Below are 12,615 nucleotides of genomic sequence, written 5' to 3' on the forward strand. Positions count from 1 at the left end.
GTAAGTTACTTACAAAACCAGGCAAAAAATACATGTAAAACATTTTCCACTTTAAGCACTTGAGGACATGTTACTGGCCTAAGGACTTATTACTTCTGAATCCTTTGGTTTAGGTATGTGTATGTATGTGTTTGAGATGGAGTCTCACTGTGTTGCCCAGGCTTGCCTCAAGTCTCAGCTTCCTCCCAAGTAACAAGGTGCATGCCACTGTGCCTAGCTGGTTTTATGATTTTTACAAAAACGATCTCCTTTGTGATCAGTGTATAATCATTTAAATCAGAAAACTAACACAAATACTTTACACCCATCTAATTCTTAGACCTTCACCAAGTTGTCCCAATAATGTAGTTAAAAGATCTTCTTTTAGAATCACGATTCATTTTAAATATTTCCCCCAATTTCTTCCTGTTTCTTGACCTTGACACCTTTGAAGATCATAAACCAGTAATTTTCTAAAATGACCTAATTTGGTTTTGTCCACTGTGTTCTCATGGCTAGATTTAAATTTAGGTAATACTTTTCTTTTGGGAGGGTGTTACAAGGGATTGAACTGGGGTGCCTAACCACTGAGAAACATCCCCAGCCCTTTTTGTATTTTATTTTGAGACAGGATCTTGCTAAGTTACTTAGGATCTTGCTAAGTTGCTGAAACTGGCTTTGAGCTTGCTATCCTCTTGCCTCGGCCTCCCAAGTTGCTGGGACTATTAGGTGTGTGCCACTGTATGTGGTTCTGAGGATCCAACTTGCTGCCTTACTTGTGCAAGGCAAATGCTCTGCCACTGAATTACATCTTCATCCATAGGCAACATTTGGGTAGGAATATCACAGAAGTGATGAAATGCTCTTATTCTTGTCTTATCATACTTTGACAGTTAGTCTGAATACTATGTTTTTTATCCTGTAAAGGACTTACAAGATGCCACAAGTGTTGCTGCCTTTTTTCTTGTTACTGGTGATACTCTCTGTTCACTTCATTGTGTTGGTGTCTGCCAGGTTTCTTGGTCTTTTAACACCTCTGCCCTATGCCTGTCTTGCATCACTTCACTTAATAGTATTTTAGACTGAATATCTGAGGAAGGGGGGATGGAAGAGGCCCTCTATGTTTTAAGAGAGTAAATATGCTAACAGAACTCTGTTAGGTATCTGTGTCAATGAAACACCTTAAATTTTTTTTGCTCATTTCCTTCTCTAAAATAGCAAGCTTGGGCAACAGATGATGTAGCTCAGATTTATGATAAGTGCATTACAGAACTGGAGCAGCACCTACATGCCATTCCACCAACTCTGGCCATGAACCCTCAAGCTCAGGCTCTTCGAAGTCTTTTGGAGGTTGTAGTATTATCTCGAAACTCCCGGGATGCCATAGCTGCTCTTGGATTACTCCAGAAGGTTGGTTCCTAAGCTGCTACTCCTGGAAGCAGCTGGGTTTATAAACATGTAATGATTTGCACCATTGTCTACAAGCTTATAAAGTTAGGCATAAGACTTTAAAAAATTAATATAAATGAACTTATGTAAGTAACATTTTTATGCAGGTAACATTTTTATGTAAGTAACAATTTTTCTCAGCATAGAAATTAGTCTTGGCATATAGTGAGATTTCTTCTCACTATACTCAGAATAGCAACAATTAAGAATACAAGTATCAGTAAATATTGACAAGGATTTGGGGAAAAGGATACACTCGTACATTGCTAGTGGTACTGCATATTGGTATAACCACTCTGGAAAGCAGTATGGAGATCCCTCAAAAAAACTAAGAATGGAACCACCATTTGACCTGGTTATACCACTCATTGATACATATCTAAAGGAGTTCAACTCAGCATACTGCAGTGATATAGCCACATCAGTGTTTATAGGAGCTCAATTCACAATAGCTAAGCTATGAAACCAACCTCAGTGCCCTTCAACAGATGAATGTGTAAAGAAAATGGATATATACACAGAAGACTATTACTCAGCCATAAAAAAGAATGACTTTGACATTTGCCAGTAAATACATGGATCTGGAGACTGTTGTGCTAAGTGAAATAAGCCAGTCCCAAAAAGTCAAAGGTTAAAAGTTCTCTCAGATATGTGGATGCTAACCCACAACAAGGGGGAAGGGGATAGAAGTTCAGTGGATTAGACAAAGGGGAATGAAGGGAAGGTGACAGGATAGAAATAAGTAAGACAATAGAATGAATCTGACACAACTTTCTCATGTACATATATGAATACACCACAGTGAATCTCCACATCATGTACAACTGCAAGACTGGGATCCTCCTAATTAGAATAAGACATACTCCATGTTTGTATACTCTACTGTCATTTTCATGTCAGGTGTTAATGGTAAAGTAGGAAGCCTATATTTTTCCTTAAGGTAATATTTTTTGCAATTATGTTATTGAAAGTACTTTTAAAAGTTCTCTAAATTTGATCCAAATATTTAGGCAGTGGGTCAGGATAGATTGGGATCCCTGGGGTTTGTAGGTGCTGCAGATGCTGCTGCAGAGTCTTTTTATGACAACAAAGAACCACAAAATGAGTTTAAACTACATAGAACTTAGAATAGAGATAATAGTCTTGAGAGTTTTAGAAGGTATGTAGTGGTTTACATTGAAGTTTGGTTTCTAGTTTTCATAACTGGGCAGAGTACTGTGTTTCCATGGTTCTGTACACTTTTCTTTTGCCCATAGGCTGTAGAGGGCTTATTAGATGCCACAAGTGGTGCTGATGCTGACCTTCTGCTGCGCTATAGGGAGTGCCACCTCTTGGTACTAAAAGCTCTGCAGGATGGTAGGGCATATGGATCTCCGTGGTGCAACAAACAGATCACAAGGTTAGTAGCCATCTTATTTAAGTAGCAATTATTGGAGTGATAGAACCCAGGGGCATTTTACCCCACTGAGCTACATTCCCAGCCCTTTTTACTTCTTATTTTGAGACAGTTTCACTAAGTTGCTCAGGGCCTTGATAAATTGCAGAAGCTGGCCTCATACTTGGAGATACTCTTGTCTGAGCTTCCCATGCTGCTGGGATTATAGGTGTGTGCCACCAAGCCCAGCTGGAGTGAATTTTAATATGTATCATCCTGTTTCAGTCTAGAAATTTCCTTTTTTTTTTTTTTTTTCTTGAAGATAAGGGGAATATTTGCATTTCCAAATTTGAAGAAATGAGATGAGTGGTACTCTCCACCTTCTGCTCACAGTGATATAGAAAGCCTGTACCTTGTTTTGGGACATAAAACTGTAGGTCATTTGTTTCAGTGCTTTCACAGTAGTAATATTCATTGGTAAACATTTTAATGTCTTAAATGGAGTCTCATTTCTCAACATTTAAAAGCAAAGCCTGAACTATCTTAACTTTGCCTCAAAGAATTGGACTGTTCTATTTAATATTTGACTGTGTTGTGTGTGTGTGTTCTTTTTGTTTTGTGTTTGGTACATGCTAAAGATCCATTGTGCCACTTAGCTGTTTCCCTGGCTGATTTTAAACTCGGGTCCTGAGTTTTGCAGTTGACTCTAAATTGAAGGCATCTTTAATTTGGAAGAAATGTACATTGAGTAAAGTGAACCTTTTTTTTACTCAATACAGTATGATTAAGCCTACACAAATAAAATTTCAACTTTTCCTAGGTGCCTAATTGAATGTCGAGATGAATACAAATATAATGTGGAAGCTGTTGAGTTGCTAATTCGCAATCATTTGGTTAACATGCAGCAGTATGATCTTCACCTAGCTCAGGTATAGAACGAATTTAATTTACTTGAGCTGACAGAAGGCCTGGGGGAGTATTTTTTCCCCAAAGTGTTCTCTCTCTCAAATTGCATTTTTTGTGTTATCAGTCAATGGAGAATGGTTTAAACTACATGGCCGTGGCATTTGCTATGCAATTGGTAAAAATCCTTCTGGTGGATGAAAGGAGTGTTTCCCATGTTACTGAGGCAGATCTGTTCCATACCATTGAAACCCTCATGAGGATCAATGCTCATTCCAGAGGCAACGCTCCAGAAGGGTGAGAATGAAATATTTTGGGTTCCCTGTGCATTCAGTGATATCCAAAGAAAGAGCTTTAGAAAGGAACATTCAAGACTTACTAACATTACTTCTTAATAACTGCTCTACCTACAAACACAATGAGAGTTTTTCTAATATTGTCACTAGAAGTGTGGAAGTCTATCAGACCTTCCCGATATAAAGCAGTACATACAAGAACTATTGAGTTAGTGTCAGAGCCCTGTCGCTTATATCCTGACACCTAAAAGGCTGTGGGTTTGTGTTTTTTTTTTTTTTAAGCCAAGTGAATTTAATAGAGATGAATCATGTTACATAATAGGCAAGCAGTGAAGGATTTGTTGACTCTGAATATTGGCTCCATTTCAGTGAGCATGGTTTTTGGTAAAGATGTAGCTTAAGCCTGTCATTTGCATAAGTAGATAGGAAGAGACCAAAGATGGTTTTAATTATGTATGGAAATGCTCAAGTGAAGTGATCATTCCTTTGTGGTTTCTATTAAATAGTCAAATTGTCCAACTGTGTTTCTCTGAAATCAGAACCTGGAATAGTCTGATTTTTCACTCTGGATTTATTGTACTAGATTGCCCCAGCTGATGGAAGTAGTGCGATCCAACTATGAAGCCATGATTGATCGTGCTCATGGAGGCCCTAACTTTATGATGCATTCTGGGATCTCTCAAGCCTCAGAGTATGATGATCCTCCAGGCCTAAGGGAGAAGGCAGAGTATCTTCTGAGGGAATGGGTGAATCTCTACCATTCAGCAGCTGCTGGCCGTGACAGTACCAAAGCTTTCTCTGCGTTTGTTGGACAGGTAGAGCTTTTGGAAAGAAAGGTGCTTTTTATTCAACATAAGTAGGATGTGATAACCTCCAGTAATAAAGCTCAGTATTACATACCTGTGGTTAGATACTTACCTCCAGATTCATGTAAAAAATGTCACCGTTATGCTTTATGCTTTACAAAATAGCCTTTGTGTTTCCTCATTGACCAAAGCAGTACAGTGAGCATCCCTACCCCACCCCATTCAGTCCTATTTATCCTATTCTAACTAGTGTACATTGAGGCAGATTATAATGAAGCTGCCAAATATAACTTAACTAGCTTGATAATCAGTAGTGATGGATTATGGGCTACTAAATAATTGAAACTCTTGAATCTCATGTATAAAAAATAAAATACTTATTTAAGTGATATTTATTTTTGAAGTAACTTATCTACCTAAACATTCTATTTTGGAAAATAGTTTTAGTATTTCAATTCATAAATTGGTGCAAATTGGAATTTCAGTGTTAGGAACCAAACCCCTAGCTAAAAACCAAGGTTTGATGATTTTTTGTGGATAGGATGAAAGAAAAAAGTATTGAGGAGAGCTATATTTTTATCATCACTGACTGCTTTTAGCAAATACAAGGGATTAAGAGCATTGGTCAATGTGTTCTTGGCAAGAGTGGCACTTTCCTGTGCTGGTCTTAGAATTTCTTTAGAAATTAATGTTTATAGTCAGGGTGAATTATCTGCTTATTTCTCCAGATTTTCAAACTGAAAACAGAACTTGGGTATGTTGCCTGAGAAAGATTACTAATTAGTTCTGTTTTTAAGTAAATGACAATGGAATGTTGAAAAATGGATTTTACCCTATAAGTTCTTACATATTGGGTTTTCTTTTCAACATGAATGTTACCTAGTAAAATGTACCAAGTAAATTTCTCCACTAAAAGAATCCAGGAAACTATAAAACATACCATATTGAAAAGATATTACTGCATGTATGTAGTTTGATTTGTATGGAAAAATTTTGCATTAACTGGTTTTTGTGATCATTGCTATTTCATGGGGCATGAATAAGGCACCTGTCTCAGTTCTTTCTGCTGGCTTATGTGTTATCTCTCTTTCTCTCGAAAAAAAGATCATGTATCATACTTTCCTGTTCTGTTTTGCATTCTTTTGAGAATTCTTGTTTTCTTTTTTGTGCTTCCTCTTTATTGTGGCAGACTGGTCTATTACTTTTTTGGATTTCAGTATAGACATTGAAAGCCCTTTATTGTAACAAAGGCACATTATTATCATATTCCTTCCAATTCAACTGTCTTGTTTTTTTATGAAGAGACAGTTAAATTGTTTTAAAATTTCCAAGATAACCTCCAAGCTTTCCCCCTGGGCTTAATTTCTTTGTTAGGTGAACGCTGACTTCCTTCCTCTGTAGCCTTAAATGGACAGTTCCCTGTTGTGGTGGTGGTGTTTTGTTGTTACTGTTTTCTCTTTCCTCCTCCTAGCCAAATAACATCTTTTCAACTCTACTTACAGATAGATCATTTATCATGTAATTTATAGTTTTTCCTATCTTACAAGCAAGCTTTCCTTTTCTACTTTAGCTGTAAGGTATCAATTTGTTACATTTAAGTAGTTGGACGTGATCCATGAGTGTTTTCATTTGATACCTAACTTTGTACAAATCAGTGGTTTTTGTGTATGGGGGGGCATTTATCTAGATGAAGTTTTGGAATTTTTGATATTGGTTAAGTCAGTAGGAGACAATTATCTTTTAATTCTGTGAGAAGCAAAAATGTAATTTATTTTCCTCCTTGGAGAAAGAGGAATTGTCCAGTGGTCTATTATGACCTCAGGAGTTACTACTGAAAGTTTATTTTGTTTGCATAATTAATTTTCCAAATTATTTGGCAATACCCTCATATTCAAATTTGCCATAATATGATCTCTTACTCAATTTTCATCTTCTTTCCATTGAAACTTAAAACTACAGGAATTCTGTCATGTTTCCTTAATGGGAAGTCATTCTTCTAATGGCAACTTTAAAATTTGTTTTAAACAAAGAAAGAATCAGAAGTGAGATAATAGAATAAATTAGTATTTCTTTCGCATTAAGGTGTACAAAGTTTGTGTGTATTGTCTCATTGTGTCTGTTTTTGTTCCCATGATAAAGATGCACCAGCAAGGAATACTGAAGACTGATGATCTCATAACAAGGTTCTTTCGTCTATGCACTGAAATGTGTGTTGAAATCAGTTACCGAGCACAAGCTGAGCAGCAGCACAATCCTGCTGCTAATCCCACCATGATCCGAGCCAAGTGCTATCACAACCTGGATGCTTTTGTCCGACTCATTGCACTGCTAGTGAAGCACTCAGGGGAGGCCACCAATACTGTCACAAAGATTAATCTGCTAAACAAGGTCTAAAGTACTTTCATGATTTAGTTTTTTTTATATTCAAAGTCTATATCAGTGTTTCTGTGACCTTTCCCAAAATCATTTTGTAACAGTTCTTCTCTGTCCTGAAATTAAATCCAGAAATAACATGTGAGCATACCCAACAAATTTACAGAAGAATGTAGTGCTTACCTGAAATTTTAAATATTATGTTAATGATTACAGTAGAAGATTTGGTAGTATTAGATTTAGATTTGCTCTGTACACAAAGTAATTGTGAATAGATGGCTAGAAACATCTATGGCTAACAGATGGGCAATTCCAATCCCAAGGATAACATTTAGTCCTTGAACTGATTTATATAGAGGGATTTTTGGAAATTGATTATTAAAGTAGTGCAAAAATATGTGCGAGCTGGTTGTGGTGGCACATGCCTACAAACCCAGCGACTTGGAGGCTAAGGCAGAAAGAGTTCAGTGCCAGCTTAAGCAAATTAGTGAAATCCTATCTCTAAATAAAATATAAAAATGGTGGGGATTTGGCTTAGTGGGTAAGTGCCCCTGGGTTCAATCCCCCTAGTATCCCTCATCCCCAAAATAGTGGTGAAAATGAACTTAAATTTTGGTCTTAGGAAATAACAAATGGGTTCCTCACATCCCTCACTGTTCAATGAGAAATTAAGTGGCATGAAAGATAATTCTTTGAATGAAACATCTCTGCAGCCTGTGCAACAGCTCTGCTGAGTACTAAATGCCAATAGAGGTGTAAACCTATTTGCTTATTTGTCAACTATATCAGACCAGAAGAATTAGATTATTGGACTAGGTTGACATGGTAAAATGTTAGGGGCCATGCTGATTTTTAGAGCTCTTAGAAAACCAGTGGGCATTTGTGGAGAATCTTTAGGACTGATTCAAGGATATTGAAACTCAGAACATGGCAGGCCAAAGTCAAATGTATGCCCCTTTTGACTGCCAGCATAGTTTTGTATTTAAATAGTTAATACCTTTCCTTTAATGTAGTTCATATAAACACAGGGCAAAAGCACCATGAGTTAAAAATGACAGATGAATTCGAATGAATTATCTGTACAACTTAAGTTGTATTCTGTGTGTTGTTGTACGCAGGTCCTTGGAATAGTAGTGGGAGTTCTCCTACAGGATCATGATGTTCGGCAAAGTGAATTTCAGCAGCTTCCCTACCATCGAATTTTTATCATGCTGCTCTTAGAACTCAATGCACCTGAACATGTGTTGGAAACCATTAATTTCCAGACACTTACAGCTTTCTGGTGAGTATTGTTCTATCTTTTAGAGACTAGTTAAGTTCTGCTGATTCAAAGTAGTAAAATTGTAGGAGTGTTTTGAGGCATGTGGATTGTTTTGATTTGTCAAACAATATGCAGTTTCTGTATTCATGTAGTTTTTGCTGTATTTCAATTTGGGCTTCTTACTAAGGTGTTTTTGTTTTGTTTTTCCTCCCTTTCTTTTAGCAATACATTCCACATCTTGAGGCCTACCAAAGCTCCTGGTTTTGTATATGCCTGGCTTGAACTGATCTCCCATCGGATATTTATTGCAAGAATGTTGGCACATACGCCACAGCAGAAGGTGTGGCTGCAGTTTATCTCCTACAGATGAAGACTGTAACTACCTAGGGCTTATATATTAGCACTGCTTATAGACTGCTATTAGTCATTTACTAGTCATTGTACTTCTTCGAAGCTTATTTGAGAGAATTGTTTATTCTATGTAGAGTCAATGTTGTGGAAAGGGGTTTAACGATTACTTGACTGCCTCTCCCTGAAAGCCATTTCTTGGTTATTAAGTGTTACTTTCCCTTCCAACTTTGTTGTGGACCACTTGTGTTAAAGCTTTTGTTGAAATGTTTGTAATGTGTTGCTGCTTTATACACAGCAATTATTCTAAAACATAATTGTGAGAGTTTCTGGTTTTGTTTCTAAAATTGAAGTTACTAGATAACTGAATAAATCGCTAGGAAATAGGGCTCTGGAACTTGCTAGTTTCACAAGTTTAGATTCTTAAATGCTAAAAAATTTTTACAACTAAGATTGAAGAGCATGGTGTCAAACCTCCACCCCCTGAACACAAACAGGCACACACACATTGCCCTGAATATTGAGGACCATGGTGCTAAATGCCCTACTGTCCCCATAATGTGGATTGAATTCAGGACCTGCTAGGCAAGTGCTTTATCAAATGAGCTGCACTCTGAACCCTGGTTTACTTTATTTAAAGGATTATTACCAAGTTCTGTTACAGGGTTTCTTAGTCTAATTGGGAATATACACCATAATTAAGAAAAGAAGTATCTTTCTTATATTGCAATTAAATGTCAAATGAGTATTATAGAAAGTACTTTTGTTTGGCCCCTCAGACCAGAAGAAAATGTGACTGCTACATGCTAAAGTGAACTTGGCCAAAAAAAAGGGGAAACAACCCTTAAATGAACTTGGTTTTATTTGGAGAAGGGCATTCCAGGAGGAGGGAACACAGCAGATTGAATAAAAGTATAGAAGAATGAACCTGAATGATAGGGTTGGGGACAGTAATCAGGCCAATTTTTGCTGAAAGTCAGAGAATTCATGTTGTAAATAAATGGGGGTAGAAATGGAAATAGTCGACCCAGGAATTAATTAATTAAAAGAAGGAATTAAGAAAATAGATCTCCATCTACCTGTCTTATATCTGAAATTGTCTCAAGGTTGCTCCTCTTCTCCCCTTTTTAATTTTCTTACAGGCAAAAGGACCAGTGCGTTCTGAAATCTGTGGAACCAGTTTGTTTCACAGACCATTTCCCACTACTTTAATAGTCACTTAGGCTTTTCTAATGTCAGTCTGGGAGAAGTACTCATTAGTATGCTCTGCTTATATTAGTGCGAAGAAGAAAAATGAGAGTGTAGCTGCTTGGGAATTTTTTTTTTTTTTTAGTGGATGAATAACATACAAGTATAATTATGACTCATATACATTTCTTTCTTCCAGGGATGGCCCATGTATGCACAGCTACTTATTGATTTATTCAAATATTTAGCGCCTTTCCTTAGAAATGTGGAACTCACCAAACCCATGCAAATCCTCTACAAGGTAATTTGGATTTTTAAGATAATGACCAGAACTAAAAACAATACCCTGGAAGTACAAGACCTTATTATTGTCTTCATTATTAAGCTTTTAAAGTATAATCATGTGCAGAAAAGTATAAAAATCCAATATACTTGCATAAATGAACTCCTAGATCCTAGGATATTCAAATGTTCAATTTCATTAGATAATCTTTTTGAGTGCAAGTTCCAGTTTGCACTTTTCAGCAATAGATCAATTACTCTTAATCCACATCTTATCATATTCTGATATATGTATACACTATATATATATATATATACTTAAATATATATATACATATACAGATGTGTATATGTACACGTGCTCACGTGCACACCATTTTGGGTAGTCCTACAGTAGAATTTCATAACGTGTTTTAATTTGCATTTTCTTAACGATTTTTAAGCGAGATTTTCATTTGTAGATTAGCCTCTTTGTGATAATTTTCTAATATTTTACCCCTATTTCTGTTGTTCTTTTTTTTTAAATTCCTTTCTGAGTTTTGTTTCTTAATGGTGCTGGGAATTGAACCCAGGGCCCCCAATTCCTGCTTTTTCAATTAAAAAGCATTTCTTAATCTAACTGGGACTAAATCACAGTTAATAAATCTCTCTCATCTTGCATTTAAATGTCAGTTGAGTACTACAGAAAGTACCTTTGACCCTTGTTTGTAATGATTCTCTTTCAGTATTTTGCTTATGTATCTATTGGACTGTTTTGTATTTTTCTTAAATATTTTTTTATTGTATTTTCTGGTGTTTATTTTTTTTCTGCAGTGCTGGGGATCAAATCAAGTGTTCTACCACTGAGTAATGCCCCTAGCCTAAGCAAGTGTTCTACCACTGAGTAATGCCCCCAGCCTGTTACTTTACTTTTAAATAAAAATTCTTCATGTAATATGAATATAAACCTTTTGCTGGTATATATTCAGATATCTCCCACTCTTAGTGATTGTCTTCACTCTCTTAGAGGAAAATATCATTTGAAGAAGCTTTAAATTTTATTCTAATCAAAATTACCAGTTTTCTGCTTAAATTAAATGTGACCTTTTGTAACTTGTATAAGAAATCTTTGCCTGTGTAAAGTTCTGGGTATCATTTGTGTATTTAAATTGTCAAGTTTATTAGCATACATTTGTTTAATATTCTGAGTGTTTCCTGTCTGTGAGAGCTGTAGTAGTCATTCTTTTTAAATTTTACTGATAGTGATAAGTTTGGGGTTTTCTCCAGTCTTAGGTAGGGTTTATCCATTTTATTAACCTTTTAACAGAACCTTTGATTTGTAATAAATGATATTAGTATTGATTAATAACCACCAGTTCTTATGTTATTGAAGTGAATATATTTTTTACCTTTTTTACTTGAGATAATTCATAATAAGAGGATTGTTACTTCCTTTTTTTATTGTGGAAAAAATTTTTTTTTCTTTTTAAATAGGGTACTCTAAGAGTGCTACTGGTTCTTTTGCATGATTTTCCTGAGTTCCTTTGTGATTACCATTATGGGTTCTGTGATGTGATCCCACCTAATTGTATCCAGTTAAGAAATTTGATTTTGAGTGCCTTCCCAAGAAATATGAGGCTCCCAGACCCATTCACTCCTAATCTTAAGGTAAAGTTCAAGGAAAAGTGTTCTCTGATAAGCAGTCTGTTTCACTCCCTTCTCCCCAATATGCACACATTGTGTTAGGTAAGGGTACTTTGAGGGGAAACTATTGTTATGCTTTATGGGTAATGATATTGCTGCTGCTGAATATTGGTACATAGTATTTTTCTAGTTACTATTTAAAAACTCATTTTGATATTGGATTTAGCCATATTTTCAGAGCCCTGACCTAGAGATGGGCCAGATATTTCCTGTCATACCTCCTATATGACAAAGACTTGCAGGACAAACAGACTTTTTGTTATACCCATATTTTACATATTTTGTGGTGTGTGAATCTGGGTTTAAATTGTTGAAGTAAAAGAGTCACTTAGAATCACACAACCCTGTCATGGATACTAGATATTTTTTATGTATTTTCTACTCCTCCCCCTTTGTTCCCACCTCAGTATCTGAAAAACAAGTGTGATATCTTTTTATTCTCTAGGGCATTTGATGGTGGGCAAGGAAACACCTTCTGAACTCTTAATTTTGAAATCTAAAGTTTATAATTGGTTAGTGGTGCAAATTAGACCTTTCCACAAATACTTATTTTAGAAAGGAAAAACATTTTGCAGACTGAGGAAATTCCTATCATTTTATGTGTGTGTAATTTCAGAAAAAAAATCCTATCACTCTAGCATAGATAGATTTGTTGTCAGCTCCTACAGTTGA

General features: G+C 36.0%; 1 protein-coding gene across 7 annotated transcripts in view; it reads left to right on the plus strand.

The window, feature by feature from the left end:
* CNOT1 (CCR4-NOT transcription complex subunit 1) overlaps positions 1-12,615 on the plus strand; it is an 87,840-nt gene that overhangs the window by 70,636 nt on the left and 4,589 nt on the right. For 5 of the 7 annotated variants that reach the window (XM_079118318.1, XM_079118321.1, XM_079118320.1 and 2 more), the window contains 10 exons: positions 1,198-1,389; positions 2,685-2,827; positions 3,624-3,732; positions 3,834-4,003; positions 4,586-4,838; positions 6,948-7,196; positions 8,300-8,463; positions 8,665-8,782; positions 10,178-10,279; positions 11,734-11,907. In XM_079118318.1, the coding sequence (XP_078974444.1) occupies positions 1,198-1,389; positions 2,685-2,827; positions 3,624-3,732; positions 3,834-4,003; positions 4,586-4,838; positions 6,948-7,196; positions 8,300-8,463; positions 8,665-8,782; positions 10,178-10,279; positions 11,734-11,907 (1,674 nt within the window). The remainder of the gene's footprint in view (positions 1-1,197; positions 1,390-2,684; positions 2,828-3,623; positions 3,733-3,833; positions 4,004-4,585; positions 4,839-6,947; positions 7,197-8,299; positions 8,464-8,664; positions 8,783-10,177; positions 10,280-11,733; positions 11,908-12,615) is intronic. The other 2 variants (XM_079118323.1, XM_079118324.1) reach the window with 1 other exon arrangement.

This window comes from Sciurus vulgaris, assembly GCF_902686455.1.
Source record: "Sciurus vulgaris genome assembly, chromosome: 17".
NCBI lineage: Eukaryota > Metazoa > Chordata > Mammalia > Rodentia > Sciuridae > Sciurus > Sciurus vulgaris.